This window comes from Hibiscus syriacus, unplaced genomic scaffold, assembly GCF_006381635.1.
Source record: "Hibiscus syriacus cultivar Baekdansim isolate YM2019G1 unplaced genomic scaffold, ASM638163v2 tig00110705_pilon, whole genome shotgun sequence".
NCBI lineage: Eukaryota > Viridiplantae > Streptophyta > Magnoliopsida > Malvales > Malvaceae > Hibiscus > Hibiscus syriacus.
This window is the reverse complement of record NW_024062831.1, coordinates 630,794-646,437: the sequence shown is the minus strand read 5'-3', so window position 1 is coordinate 646,437 and position 15,644 is coordinate 630,794. Positions and strand designations below refer to the sequence as shown.

At 36.9% G+C, this 15,644-nt stretch overlaps 1 protein-coding gene across 1 annotated transcript; it reads right to left on the bottom strand.

Annotated features, from left to right (window-relative positions):
• Nucleotides 1-8,705: 8,705 nt before the first annotated feature.
• Nucleotides 8,706-15,644, bottom strand: LOC120138806 (protein root UVB sensitive 6-like; the record flags this gene model as incomplete). The annotated part of the gene is made up of 13 exons (XM_039154211.1): nt 8,706-9,095; nt 9,999-10,169; nt 10,269-10,370; nt 10,472-10,536; nt 10,635-10,718; nt 10,860-10,932; nt 11,040-11,141; nt 12,680-12,799; nt 12,879-12,989; nt 13,079-13,150; nt 14,654-14,767; nt 14,891-14,989; nt 15,222-15,644. Coding segments are annotated over 13 exons (1,590 nt in total), but the record flags the coding sequence as incomplete, so codon positions are not given.

Sequence of the window (15,644 nt, the reverse complement as noted above, 5' to 3'; positions counted from 1 at the left end):
GGTTTTTCATATTGAAACTGATGATAAGTTTACTGGTCATTTCAATAATAGATTAACCATTTCACTTAGATTTCATTTCGCGTTACGATTCTGTCGTTGCGATTTTCATTTCGCGTTGCTATTCTCTCGTTGCGATTTTCAAGTTAGTATTTGTCTTTGTCTTTGTTCTGTCTTTTGGTTGAAGTAATGCAATCCATTCAAGTTTCAATTTGCAGAAGAGTCGCAACGAGATAAATGAAAATCGCAACGAGAGAATGACTGTCGCAACGAGAGAATCGCAACGCGAAATGGAAATCGCAACGAGAGAATCGCAACGCGAAACCAAAATCGCATTGCGATTTTCATTTCGCGTTGCGATTCTCTCGTTGCGATTTTCATTTCGCGTTGCGATTCTCTCGTTGCGATTGTCATCTCGCGTTGCGATTCTCTCGTTGCGATTTTCATTTCAACCAAAAGACAAAACAGTGTTGCAAATTTAGTTTAAAGAATAAACTACTACTTTTTATGTTTATTGTTTTTGGTATATCTTCACAGTGTAGTTTTTGGTATATCTAACTTGGTATGTTTATTGTTTTTGTAGAAATTTTTTTCGGCTCAATTGACCTTGAGAAATAAAGTCAGCCTGGCCACTACAATTGCAAAGAAGCTTTCACCTGCTCAAAGACAATTGTTTGAGGAAACCTGCTTCGGGCCATGGCTGAGAGTACAGCATCCGGGTGGAGATGCTAATTTGACCCATTTGTGGCTTCAGACCATGACATCAAATCTACCCGACAGTATACAACGTGGTGAGGAAGAGATATGGTTTCATTTTCCACCAGCGTATACTTGCTTTGGGCGGAAGGAGTTCTGCTTAATCACTGGTCTACGATTCGGACACGATGATGTAGGCCGGTACACTCGTCATATCGCCCGCCCATCATGGTTATCCCGGGTTTTTCCGGATGAGTCAATGGAGAAGCCGAACCTACATGTCGACGACCTGAAGAAATTATTTAATAAGAAAGCTGGTTTCACTCGGATGGAAGACGTCGATGTTGTCCGAGTATGCCTTCTACTACTTGTGTATGCCGGCTTTTTAGGCAGAGAGGCCAGACAACCTATTCATCGGGAGCTAATAATATTGGTAGAGGACCTGAATGCATGGAATCTGTTTCCGTGGGGTTCGTATATATGGAAAGCTACCTGGACTAAGTTGTCGTCTGCCTTTGATGACCGCAAAAGTTTGCGGGGCGATGGGTCCAAATACACTTTGTCAGGCTTTGTTTGGGCCTTTAAGGTAAGAATTTCTATATAATGTTTCTAAAATTATAATTAATTATTTAACAATTACTAATTTTGTTATTATATTGTTTGTAGATTTGGATATTCGAGGCTTTCCCCAGCATGCGTACATATGCAATAAAAACGTCAAATGATATTCCCAGGGCTATTTCCTGGAAGAGGAAAACTCTGTTGGATTGGGAAGACTTAATACCATATGCCACAATAAATAATGTAAGTTAACACAAATACTTTCATATAATATATAAACAAGTTATTAATAGTAGACGTTTAACTTTGTTTGAGTTTTTATATTTTAGGAGGCCAACATTCCATTACAAAGACTGACACCCACGGAGGAAGAGCTTGCCACTGATTGGTGGCAAGCTAGTCAGAATTTTTTTGATGGCACGGATGATGAGCAGCATCCACTTCCTCCAATTCGAGAGCCATCACCTCACCTAGAGCCATCACCCGATCGACCCGACTATACATCTCTAGAACGAGAGCCATCACCTATCCCGTCACATCATCGAGCCTCTTCTCCACCATCACCTCATGATAGGCGACCGGCAAAGATGCCACGACTCCTATCTCCCTGTTCTCCACCTCCACCTCAACGGGATGAGTCAAGGGAGTTACGTGATGAGGTCAATGCCTTGCGTGAGGAGATCGGTACTCTACGCGATAACGATGGTGCATGGCGTGTGGAGGTGTCAACTTTACGTGGTGAGGTTGCCGCTCTACGTGAGATGATAGTATCGTTGCAGAATGAGGTTCATACTCTACGCAACGAGGTAAGTTTAAGATTTTCCATATTAACTTAATGATAAATTTACTCGTAATTTCACTTAGATTAGCCATTTCACTTAGATTGCTTAGTAAATTTGTTCGGTTGCTGCCAATTCTGCTAAACTGTGTATTCTTTAACACTGTGAAATATATTTGTCTTTGTTTTGTCTTTTGGTTGAAAGTAAATTTGTTCGGTTGCTGCCAATTCTGCTAAACTGTGTATTCTTTAACACTGTGAAATAGTATTTGTCTTTGTTTTGTCTTTTGGTTGAAAGTAAATTTGTTCGGTTGCTGCCAATTCTGCTAAACTGTGTATTCTTTAACACTGTGAAATAGTATTTGTCTTTGTTTTGTCTTTTGGTTGAAAGTAAATTTGTTCGGTTGCTGCCAATTCTGCTAAACTGTGTATTCTTTAACACTGTGAAATATATTTGTCTTTGTTTTGTCTTTTGGTTGAAAGTAAATTTGTTCGGTTGCTGCCAATTCTGCTAAACTGTGTATTCTTTAACACTGTGAAATAGTATTTGTCTTTGTTTTGTCTTTTGGTTGAAAGTAAATTTGTTCGGTTGCTGCCAATTCTGCTAAACTGTGTATTCTTATTTGTGCTTGTTTAATTGATTGAAATGTAATGGTTGATTTTGTTGATTTCAATCTGCATTATGTTGAAGGCAAAAATGACTATCGCAATGCGAAATGAAAATCGCAACGAGAGAATCGCAATGCGAAATGAAAATCGCAATGCGGAAATGAAAATCGCAATGCGTTTATAATTTCGCATTGCGATTTTCATTTCGTATTGCGATTTTAATTTCGCATTGCGATTATGTCGGTTCGATTTTCATTTCGCATTGCGATTCTCTCGTTGCGATTTTCATTTCGCATTGCGATTTTCATTTCGCATTGCGATTCTCTCGTTGCGATTTTCATTTCCGCATTGCGATTTTCATGTTGGGATTTTCATTTCGCGTTGCGATTGTATTTTCCGTGTTGCGATTTTCATTTCGTATTGCGATTTTAATTTCGCATTGCGATTATGTCGGTTCGATTTTCATTTCGCATTGCGATTTTCATTTCGCATTGCGATTCTCTCGTTGCGATTTTCATTTCGCATTGCGATTCTCTCGTTGCGATTTTCATTTCCGCATTGCGATTTTCATGTTGGGATTTTCATTTCGCGTTGCGATTGTATTTTCCGTGTTGCGATAGTCAAATGCATGCCTAATAGTGATAACAACTGAATAACAAGAGTTGGTTAAGTCAAAATGGTTGGCCTGAGTCATTAATTCAACTGAAAATGTTAAAAGTTCACACATAAAATCCACATAATACAACGTTTGCATATGAGCTTTTGATGGCAACGTTTACATAATACACATAAAATGTTAAATGTTAAAACGTTTACATAATACAACTGAATAACAACGTTTACATAATACAAAGTTTACACCATATGAGCTTTGGATTTTGATGAGGATCCATATTTTGGTAGAGGAAAAGATGATTTTGATGGCACTGGTGATCCACATGTCAACCTTGTATGACCACTTTCCTTGCACCGACTACATGTCGATCTCTTCTTCTCTTCACCCTTAGACGGTATACGATCGTGACTTTTTGGTCGGCCAGGTAGCCTTCTGTCCATGGCTGGTGGCAAAACTGTTTGTAAGTCATCTGGTATGTCCCACTCAGAAGGATGTGGAATAGGGTAGACAATCTCGGCATAAGTCTGTCGATAAACTTCTGTAGTGTAGCAATCCATAGCGTATGCGCTTGAATCATCTTGGTTTAAATGAAGAGCAACTTTTATAACATGGCCACACGGATAACCAGATGTTTGCCATTTCATACAACTACACGTCTTTGCATTTAGATCGACTAGCCCATTTAAGTTATTATCCAGTACTTGAAACAAAGTGTTTGAACATGGTTCAACTCTCCATGACGTTGACTTCACAACACGTTTCGTTATCTTTTTTTCAGTCCATGGTGTAACACGATGTTCCAATGTTCCTGTAAATTTAAATAAACAATACTTAGTAAAATATATAAATATGATAAGTTACGAATTCAAAGAAATAATACCTGCATGGTTTCTTTCTTGTAGTACCACTGTTGAATAGAGGCTCGAAAAAACTCCATTAACATAGTAATGGGTAATTTTCGGGAATGACGACTTAGAGCGTTGATTGATTCTGCACTATTAGACGTCATGAAACCATATCTTGCTCCAAGTTGATGTACTCTTGACCATCTTTCAAACCCGACATCTTCTAGTGTTTGAGCACACTGAGGCAAAACACGTCTTAAACAATTTATATGCTTATTGAAATCCACTTCCCGATAAGCTTTTACAGCCTTCCAGTATGTCCATTTGTGCTTTTTTATACCAGCAGACCTTGATTTTAGATTTCTATACAAATGAACACCACAAAGTCCATGAAAAGCATCTGGGAAACACCTTCTAACAGCGTTGTCAATTGAGTTTGCCCTATCGGATATGATTGTCAGATTGCTAATAGGACCTATGCAATCCCTAAGATGCCCCATAAACCATGTCCATGAATCAGAGGTTTCAGATTTGCCAACCCGTAAGCTATTGGCAATATCCCATTGTTAGCATCCATAGCTACTGCTAATAAGTTTACTCCAAGGTATCGACCTTTCAAATGTGCTCCGTCAACTATAATAACTGGGCGCATGCAAGTAATAAACGAACGAATCTACAAAATAATATACACAAGAAATATAATCATTTAAATGTGAAATGCATGTAACTAACAAAAATGAGTCAACAAAATTATATTGATTTACTAACCGTAGCACCAATGGCGATAAACAGCAACTCAAAGCGTCCATCTCTATCTGTTTTGATATGAGTTACCGACCCAGGATTTTTCAGCTTTAAATTGTGACAATAAGCCGGCAGTTGGGCAAACGATGCTTCTGGCGACCCCTCAACAATTCCAAGGCATAACATTTGGCTCTCCAAGCTTGAGAATATGATATACTAATCTTGAACCGAGCATTCATGTCAGTCATAATTTCATGTCCCCGATATACCCTGCCATTCAAAAACATTAACTCAGCCAGAAAACCACCCAACACCTTTTTGTTTGCCTGTCTATGGTGAGGAAAAACTTGGGTTCTTGAACATGTATGTTTATCAATAAAAGTCCTAACTTGAAACATTTTGCAATCTTTTATTCTCTTTGCAATCATACGCCACGTACAGTTTTTGTCAATCATACACCTTGTTTCGAAACGATCTTTGCTTGATTTGTTAACTTTTAGTTGATAGCCATCTTCCACACATTTCGTATATAAAGCTATCTTCAAGTCTTCCTTTGTATCAAAACAATCATCTTTCTTGATACGAATAACTTTTGTGTAACAATCAACTGCTTTCTTTATCAACTCTTCTTCCGGTATCTGAAGTAATTCTGGCATATTCCAGTTATACGCCCGTGGCATTTTCTTTTCTTCGGGGACTTTTTCTTCTTCTTTTTCTTCTTCAGGATTATATGAATTACAGAATGGATGTTCAACATGTTCATTCACAGTCGTAACTTCCTCCTCATTATCATCAACATTACATTCTTCGGCAACGGCTGTTTCATCATCAAAATTCGGGTATTGACCAATATCAATATCATTACACGCATGGTCTGTTTCTTCTTCTGAAACATCATCAAAATCCGTGTATTGACCAATATCAAAGTCCGGATATTGACCAAGACCAAATTTCGAATACTGACTAGTACTCACAATTTTTTCTGTTGGCTCATCATCGTCTAACTGGTCAATACGAAAACCGGAATTTGGTGCTGAAAGTTGATTGGGATTTGGATTAGAGAAAGGTTGTGGGTTTTGAGAAAAACTTAGTTGATTACTACCCGCTACTGACCCAACAATACTACTTCTAGGTTCAACAACATACAATGTAACATCATCTTGTGAAACACTAATGTAAGCAATGAATCGTTCAACATCTTCATTGTCGGTTAACAAATAAACTTTACCATTTCTCTGATAAGATAGCCTAAATCCACTTAGGGGCTCTAAATTCAATTTATTTGAAACACGTAGCATTAGAGTTTCATAAGTTAACTTTTGTAAAGACAATTTTAGTTGAAGATTTATGGGTAAAGGCATATATTGTAAAACACCATTAACATTATCCCATGACCCTCCAAAACACAAATCTATCCAAACATGATCAACATTAGATGATTTCATGGTTGTAACTAAACAAACGAGATGCGAAACTAAGACCTGTTGCCGGATGGGGAAGGATGTCGTTGGATATAGGAACGGATGTCGCCGGAGAGAGTGATAGATGGAGATGGAATGAGTTGCGATTTAGGGATTTAGTTTATGATTTCAGTGTTATATACCCAAAATTTCAGTGTTGTGATTTACAGATTCTCGTTGCGATTTACGGATTATCGTTGCGATTTACAGATTCTCGTTGCGATTTACGGATTATCGTTGCGATTTACGGATACGCGTTGCGATTTACGGATTATCGTTGCGATTTACGGATACGCGTTGCGATTTACGGATACGCATTGCGATTTACGGATACGCGTTGCGATTTACGGATACACGTTGCGGTTTACGGATACGCGTTGCGATTTACGGATACGCGTTGCGATATACGGATACGCATTGCGATTTACCCATACGCGTTGCGATTTACGGATACACGTTGCGATTTACGGATACGCGTTGCGATTTATGTGTTCGCGTTGCGATTTTCATATTCGCGTTGCGATTATGGAAAATCGCAATGCGAATTTGTACTATCGCATCGCGATTTTCAAGAATCGCGTTGCGATTCTGGAAACTGATTTGCGATTCTGGGGATCGCGTTGCGATTTTCATTTCGCGTTGCGATTTTGTTGGTCATTTTGGCAAATCCAAAAAAAGTTGGTTAAAATCGTATATTATAACTTTTTTTTGGTCACTGAGGCGATTTTCTCTATATAATATGGCTCTAGTGGCCAGCCTCAGTTTCAAACACAATTCTAAATAGGTACATACGTAAGATTTTATGTTAAAAAACGAACTTATAAAATTTTAGATGAAAGCTAATTTAAAATTTTAGGAGAAAAATAGAATATAAATAGAAAATACACAGAAAAAACCTAAAATATAAGAGAATTTTAAAATATTAGGAGAGGCGAATGCTTTGACCCGTCCTCTCCATCCATCCTTTATTCCAAATAACAATCCAACGGAGCAAAGCCTAAAACCCCCCATCTGCAACTAAAAGGGGTCACTATATTTTAGTCCAAACTGTAATGAAAACAGCTATCAACCTTGTCTGCTTCGTTTAATTTGGTATTTAATACTTTATTTTATTCCAAAAAAAAGTTGAGAGAATGAGATGCTTCAGTAGGACGCCCTTTATAGAATCTTGGGCTTATTCAATCCATCCGAGGTTGACCTTTCCCTTGGAGAATGTTGAGGAGCTTATGGTTATGGTAAAAAGTGAATGACTTGATGCCAATGGAATATTCCCAAGGATTCTTTTTAAAATCAATGTAGTCTTTTATTTATGAAATTTAATAATAGATATGCTCTAATCATAGCTGAATCGTTGTTCGAGTTTGGAAGCAGGAAGTCTTGAGTCGCCTAAGCCAAAGTCAAGGGTAACGGTGGAGGAGATAAGAAAAGGACGTCTAAGAATGAATATGAGGAGCCTTTGAATGGGAGACGACAAACTTTACAAGTCGTGGGGAAAGAATGATCAAGCTTTCTGCCATCAACATGACGAGGGATTGTTTCGAGAAGATCAAGCTTTCTGCCATCAAGGGAGATGACGATGCAGAAAGGGAGACTCTCAAGCTTGGCTCGATTATCCGTTACATCCAGGTCAACAAGGCAGCAAGGAGAAGAGATCGATTTTCGTAGACCTCATCGTGGCAAGCAAGAAGATGAATGCACTAGTTGACATAAGTGCCTCGTGGTTCTTCATATTCGAGCAAATTGTCAAGAGACTTTACATTTGTGTTGAAAAGACAACTAGGTGGTTAAAACTGTTAATTCCAAAGAAACGCCGATTGTGGGAGTGAAAAAGCTTAATTTTCGAGAGTGAACTAGTAATGAAGCCATCAATGTAAATATCACTGGATGTACTTTTTTGTTTGTTTTGTTATTGGACTTAATTTCTTTGACCTAATTAATGCACTTCGTGTACTTTTTGCCTATCTATCCTTAACCCACACCATGAATGCAATGTTTCAGTGAGCTGCGATGCTGAAGTAGGTGCCAAGATGTTGTCCACAATCCAATTTATCAAGGGGTGCGCATGAAAGAAACACGACTGCCTTGGTTAGTGACCGAATTAACCGAATTTTCTTTAGTTAATTATCTATTTTACTGACAATGTCCATCTCACTTAAAAGTTGTGTTAATATACATATGCTCACTAAAAAATATGATCATAGCAATCATCAAAGGGCTTCGTCACGGGCTGTGCTGTCAACAACACCGAGATATCTTAACAGAATTTTGTATTTTCTCTACATCTAAAATTATCATGCTTACCTATTCTCATCCCCAGGTGCTTTTTTATCAAGTAATAAACAGATTTAAGGAGCTTCTAATCCTGACCCTTTAATAGTTTTGCTTTCAATTTCTGAGAATTCAATCAAAACTAGTGTGTTATTTAGTCAGTAAATGGTATGGTTTGCACACTACACTATCTGACAATATTAAACACGATGGAATTACACCATTATATATTTTCAGAAAATGCTTTTTTCCACAAATAAAAGAGACCCAAGGCCAGAAAATCGGGTGTTTGCACAAAGAGGCATCTTCGGTATAGCGCCAATTCCGACTTCAGAACCTCCTGCGTCATGTATACATGCTCTTCCGGTTGCTGTATATTAGACTGTAGTGTAATGCATGGTCGGAAATTGGATCTCAACACCCGATTTTGGATAATAAGCAGAAGAGTTTGAAACTTGTTGATCCCATTAATGCAATCGAGCCCGACCCGGATTAAGAAGTGATTCTGACATCCTCCAACCCTGCCAAACAACAAGATAGCGCATGAAAAGAAACATAAGGACATGCAGAAACACAAATTATAAACATGCAATGTGTAATTTACAGCCAATATACTATGCCCTGAAATACTACCCTGCTAAATTCTTGTGGAAGATATGCTTCAACTCTAATGTCTAGGAAATTATAGCAAACTTGATTTACCAAATCAAAAATTTGCAACCAACAACTATACTTTTAAATATGGGTAATACGCATGCCATCCTTTGCACTTTAGAACATATGCATGCATGCAACAACACTTTTAATTTTAGCAGCGCCTTCCTCTGCACTTGCAAGATTAATCAAATGAACCCCATTCATTCGTCACTCATTGAGCATGCATCACATACTAGCCATCTGTGTTTTGCATGAACACGACGTTTATAAGCAACACCGAATAAACTTCAATGGTTTTACTTCTAGTTACGAGTGAATAGACTCATCAAAATCAATAGTTAGGACATTTATAAAACCTATTTCCACATTTGTTTTCTTCATACTGATATTTTGCCCCTTTCTAATCACTCACTAATATCATTCATAACACATTTTAGTAGGCTATTGACCTGACAGATTAAGATCATATACGATAAAAGAGTATTTTCTAATATTTCAAAAAGTGAAGATGGGATATTACCACAATAAGGCGTGTTAGCATTATGTAATGAGTAAGCATGAGTTCCACCCCCGAAAAAAGAAAATTGCATACGAAATGGGAAATTTGAAAAAGAAAAGTTGAACATCTCTTTATATTTGAACATATGACAAGCAACAAACCTCAGTAACCTAAAATCAGATGAAGGGTAAGTTGATAACACGAAGGAGAAATTATGTGGCGAACAATGTGAACAAAGAATGGAATATTCCTGACAAGAACGGCTAACCTGTTCTGCAGCTTTGTTCTTGAAATGTCCATATGATGTTGAAACCATCTTACATGATTCAGCAACGTGAGGCTCAAAATCAGTAGTTGTGGGCACAAGATCTTCTTGCTGGCTTATAGATGAAGATTGACGATTATTTGCTGAATGAATGAAATGCAAGAGCACATTTGCCTGTAATAAAAGGTGGAATTACTGCTAAGCACAAAAAAATGCAAGCAAAGTTTGGCTAGCCAACATAATAAGTATGTAAAGCCAAGAGAATTATCTCACGTGGAATGCAGCTTTTAGAATGTCATCTGACTTGGCTTGATCCTTGAGCAATGCATATACTTTTCCCTTGGAAGGATTATATGTCACTATATATCTTTCTTTCTGCCATATAATTGAATAATCCATGTAAGTTTATACATGCTTTATGGGTAAGAGAAAGAAAACCTAGAAATTCAATCAATCTCCATTCCGAGGGAGTGTACCTCAAAGAGAGGTTCTATTGCAAGATAGGCACCAGGATCTTGGAAAGCATCCCTAAATCTTGAGCCTGCAAACAATTGGACAGCTTTTAGACTGAGCTCAAACAATATAGCCACTAGAACCTTTTTTTTTTTTTGTTAGGGGAAACCGCAGTTTAATACAAACCAAGAACAACAGGTCTGTCCTTTAACCATGGAAGAGTGAATATTGTTTCCTGCATATTTCCCTCCTGCAATGAGGGAACTCGTCCTGCAACACAAAGAAACACAATGAATCATTTTATATCTGAAGAAATTCTCCAAATACTTCTAATTCATTGAAATTGCACTGACAATAACAGAAAGAATATATAGTCTAAATGCAGTGAAGTTCTATTACAGTTTTACTAACCAGTCTTTAGGAAGGACTCTACAGCCACACTGAATCTCGCTCTATTTAATGTGTCCAACACTACAGAGCTAACCTGGAAAGAAAATTATCATAAGCTATTAGCAGAACGTAAACTTCCAAAAACAAAACTAGGTAGATGGTTTAGCCAAAAATAACAAAATTGCTAGTGTGCAATGAAACCTCTCTGTAAGAACTGAAGACATATCCACATGAAAGAAGAGAAAACGTGGTAACCAAGGATGGGTTTCTTTTCGAGATAAGAATGCTCAGTCCAGTTCCTAACTACAAACAAAATTGAGCAGTTCAGTTGATAAACCTCAAATCTAAACTAAATAAAATAAGGCAAACAAAAAATGCATGACAATTTATGATATGAGAAATTGGATAGAAAACATTAGGGTAGATGCAAGACATATATTAATTGCAAAAGCACAAAACCCAAACATACTACTAATTTTTCATGACAGAATATTTCCAACATTCTACAGTCGATGGGCTTAGGGGAGTGTATATTTCGGTTTTAAACAAATTAATTTGGTTAATCAGTCGGTGGCCAAAATAATTTTGGTCAGGTATTAGTTAAAGATTTTGTTCAGGTATTAATTAACCAAAATTTAAATATACATAACTAATATATTTCTAATTTTAAGCCAAAATCCCATCAATGGCCCATAATTTTTAAAACCCAAATTTTATTTTTTAAACCCATCAATACTGTTTAGGTATTATAAATTTTGCCTTTTTATTATAAATATTTTTTCCTTTTTATTTAGTTGTTTTAAAAAACTAAAAAGTTGATATAAATTTCAGTTAATTTAAAAACTGACTGAATTAACCAAAATTAATTCAATTCGGATAAGGGTTAAGAATTTTAAAATTTTGGTTAATTCAACTAATGCCTACTCAGTTCAGTTATTAACCGAACCCACCATTTGAACACCCCTAAGCAGACCACTGGGTCTGTAGTTAATGGCCATAGTGCCTTCTAATGCAAAGAATCAACTACTGTTAAAACTGCATGATGTAACTATTCGTCATTAATTACCCGAATATCAATTTAATTATTTTATGAATGCTAAGATTAGAAACAAAGATAACCTTAAAAGATACTTAGATTGAAATTACAAGAAATGAGAGGTTGGACGGAAGCTTGTTCCTAACTTGGGAGGTACGATTCTCTTTTGTAATATATTGCTGTGAAATGTATTCCTTTATGCATTTCTAAATTTCTTCTATAATTGATCTCTATCACTAACCGCCTCCAACAATTAAGTTGCTATTCTAGAAACAAATGATATGAAAGAAGGTATTGACAGGTGTTTATCACAGCTCTTGCGCTTCTATATTTAAATTGAGTCTCTACCTATTTTTAATGTATTTAATGTTGGATAAAAAATAAGAACTAAATGGTATTTTGAGTCAAATATTGAGATGTCTGTCAACACTTTGACTTAGGCTAGAAACAAAAACTAATAATATTTACTATCGTGCATTAAGAGAATTCTAATTTCAACCCCTTTTTTGCCTTTTATTCCTGTGGTCATAGTTGTAGATGGTATACGAAGTATCAAACCATCATGTAGCAGAAGCAAACAGCAAACTAATACTTATGGTTTGCTCTTTCTCAACACAAAATGTTGACAAGAAAGCCCAGACCATCATGGTCATTATAAATGACATTGCTGCAAAGGGAACTCTCTATATGTTGGTTTATACTTTAAAGTGACTGTTATACCAAACTCTCATATCACTGATGTTTTAGAAAATTGTGTCTGTGAAGAACACTGCTTCAGGTTATATCAAGATATTTTAAAGCATACCAGATCTGCAATATTGCCAACACATTCTCCTTTAGCAGTGACATCTCCAATGTTTTCTCCTTTAGCAAAGGCTTTGTAAATTGGAGTCCGAGTTGATGTTGATGTTACAGCAGCAACATTCTGCAAGTAAGCAACAAAGAATAAGATGGCAATACTAAAAAGGCTGCAAAGAAACAAGTTGTAAGGTCAAAATAATCACCTTTAACACATTTGCAGCACAAGCCAAAGGAAGAAAAAGATGAGGCACAGCTGCAGTTGCCAACTCTACCCCAGCACCCAGCTCCATTAGTAGGTCACCAGTAAACCGCAGCTAAAAACAATGGAATGTAAAAAATTCCTTATAAAATAATCTGCCGCTTCTACAACATCCATCATCAAAAAGTAAAACAAGAAAAAGACCTGTTTTAGATCGTAATCAAATTTTTTCCCTTGTCGGGAAAAAAGCATTTTACCAACACGTCCAGCACCATCCTGCAAGAATAGTTATACTTTAGCTTGATAGATAATCAGTTTCGACAATTTTTTTTTCTTTATAATACGACATTAAATTAAAAAAAGGCGACAAAATAAAAGGAAATAAAATAAAATAATAAAGACTACTAAGTTAGAAATGAAAAGTTTATGAACCGATGGCAGTCTGTCCATTTTATGAATTCTATGAAATTACTTTTTGAATGCTTTACAGGTGCCAAAAATGAGCAAAATTGAGCATAGAAGCATTTCCTTTTAGATGAATAAAGTAGATGTTTTAATTTTTAAAATGGCCAATGGCAGCTCAATCAGGAAAAATACTAAACTGTATTTATGGCAAAAGGTCATATCAATCGTAGACTCACATCATCTTTCTGACAAGTATTCCAGTATCCAGGTGGGAAGGAATATTTGCAAATAGGTATGTAACCAATTTTGAGTACAACAATCTGAATTTATAACTTTATCCTCAAACATTGTGTAAAACAATTCACCAGCTTTGCATCTGGTAGAAAATATGTATAGAGAAAATTTGAACTCCAAGACAAGCTTCCAACATGAACAATATTTCATAAGCACTTACTAGCCAGTTTTGCACTAGGAAAAACTCATTAGGACAAACAACACAGTTTCTTTAGGGAGAAAAACTACAATAAGATGCTAGCATTGCTAACATATTTACTTTTGAAGAGCAGATGCTTCCTAAAAATTAATATGACAAAAGCCAAGCCAGTGAACAAATCAACAAAGCAATTGGAAATTACATTATGCATTTGCAACCTAATATTCCAGAAGTGTATTGCTGAAGCAAAGTATAGGTACGGAAACAGCAAAGATGATCTAAGGTATAAATCAAGATATTGACATGATGAAAATCAGAAACTGTTCACTAGATATCTCAGTTATATGGAAACTCGACATAATAAGGATGTTAAGATAATGTGATCTGAAAGGAGAAACCCAGTTTAGAAATAGATGAACATTTTCACATCGCAGACCCCATTTGGCTTTTTAATAAATTCTATGACATTACTTCTTGAATGCTTTACAGATGCCAATAAGGAGTAAAATTGGTGCTTCTTCAAACATTTTGAACCTCAACTTAAGGAAATACTAATATGAGAAACATAATTTCAGCAAAAGAAATGCCAATCTCAGAAAATTCAAGATGTGCCAAGACAAACAGCCTTTAGGATTTCCAAATAGACTCAGTGGCTCACTATATCCTAAAATAACTGTTCATATCAGAGATTCAGAATATTCAGTACGCTTTTTTTTCTTTCATAAACTCCAGTCTAGTCCTGTAATACATTAATGGTTAATAGATGCAAACCAGAGAAAGATAACGCTCATAGACTTGGAAACTAGACAACAAGAAATGCCAAGACAGTTGTGAAAAAGTAATTGTTGAAGCAAGTGTAAGCTGATATCTTTTAGCCGCTAAACTTAAAGAAGGAGATATGTCTCTGACTTCAAGCATCTTATGTCTTCCTTAATCCCTACCTTGAGAATCCAATTAATTGCGACAGCACCAGGCGTTGCTCTATTTCTGGAGATTCCAACTGAGCTCAAGAGGGTTTGAGTCGTGAAAACCCCCATTGCTCCACCAAAGAAATGCTGCATTGAACAAGATGGTATTCAGTATGGTATTTAGCGAAGCTGAAATCCTAAAGCGAGAGGCATGGGCAAGATTGGAGCCCTACAATGCCCTCCATTTTCTCAACATGCTTGAAACCCCACCTTCAACGCTCTCCAAGTCATGTATGGCACGTATGAGGGAGTAACACTGTCAGGGAAACCCTCCGGTACAACATACGATCGTACGAATGACATCAATTCCTGAACAATCAAATGAATAACAGTCCAAGTCACCCCGCAAGCAAAACGAAAACGATATAAAATCAAAACAGACGCAAATCTAACAGAAAGTGTAAGATCTAGCGGCTTCACTTGGAATATTAAGTATGGATTTAAGGCGCAAACTAGTTAATTCTTTTTCTTCCATGTTGTTCGGTACAAGCTATGTGTACACTCGTAAAAAAAAGATGCGAAACAAAGTAGAGAAACTGACATCAAGAGGTGTCTGAGGGGTGTGCAAAGTGAGAGCGCGCATGGAATTGTTCTTGAAATTCCCAAAGGAATCTCTCTCGGCCACGTACTTCCATCTCCTGCCGTCGATTTCCTCGCAACAAATCAATTTCAAACTAGAATCTCGGAATTCGTCACCGACCAGTCCCATCCTCCGATTTTCAACCATCAACGGAATCGAGGCTCCTTCAGTAACGCCTCCGCCAGTGCTACTTATGCCGGCATTGGAGGCGAGGCTGGCGCTTATACGCAGCGTTTCGCGGACGAGGAGACGGGACTCCTGGGCGGTGAGGGTTTGGGAGGTGGAGTTGGGGGATTGCTTCATCTTTGTTAGCAATGGGAATTGAGAGGATTTTACTTGAATGATTGACTTGAAAATGGAAAGGAAGGCGCTTTTGGTTTGCTT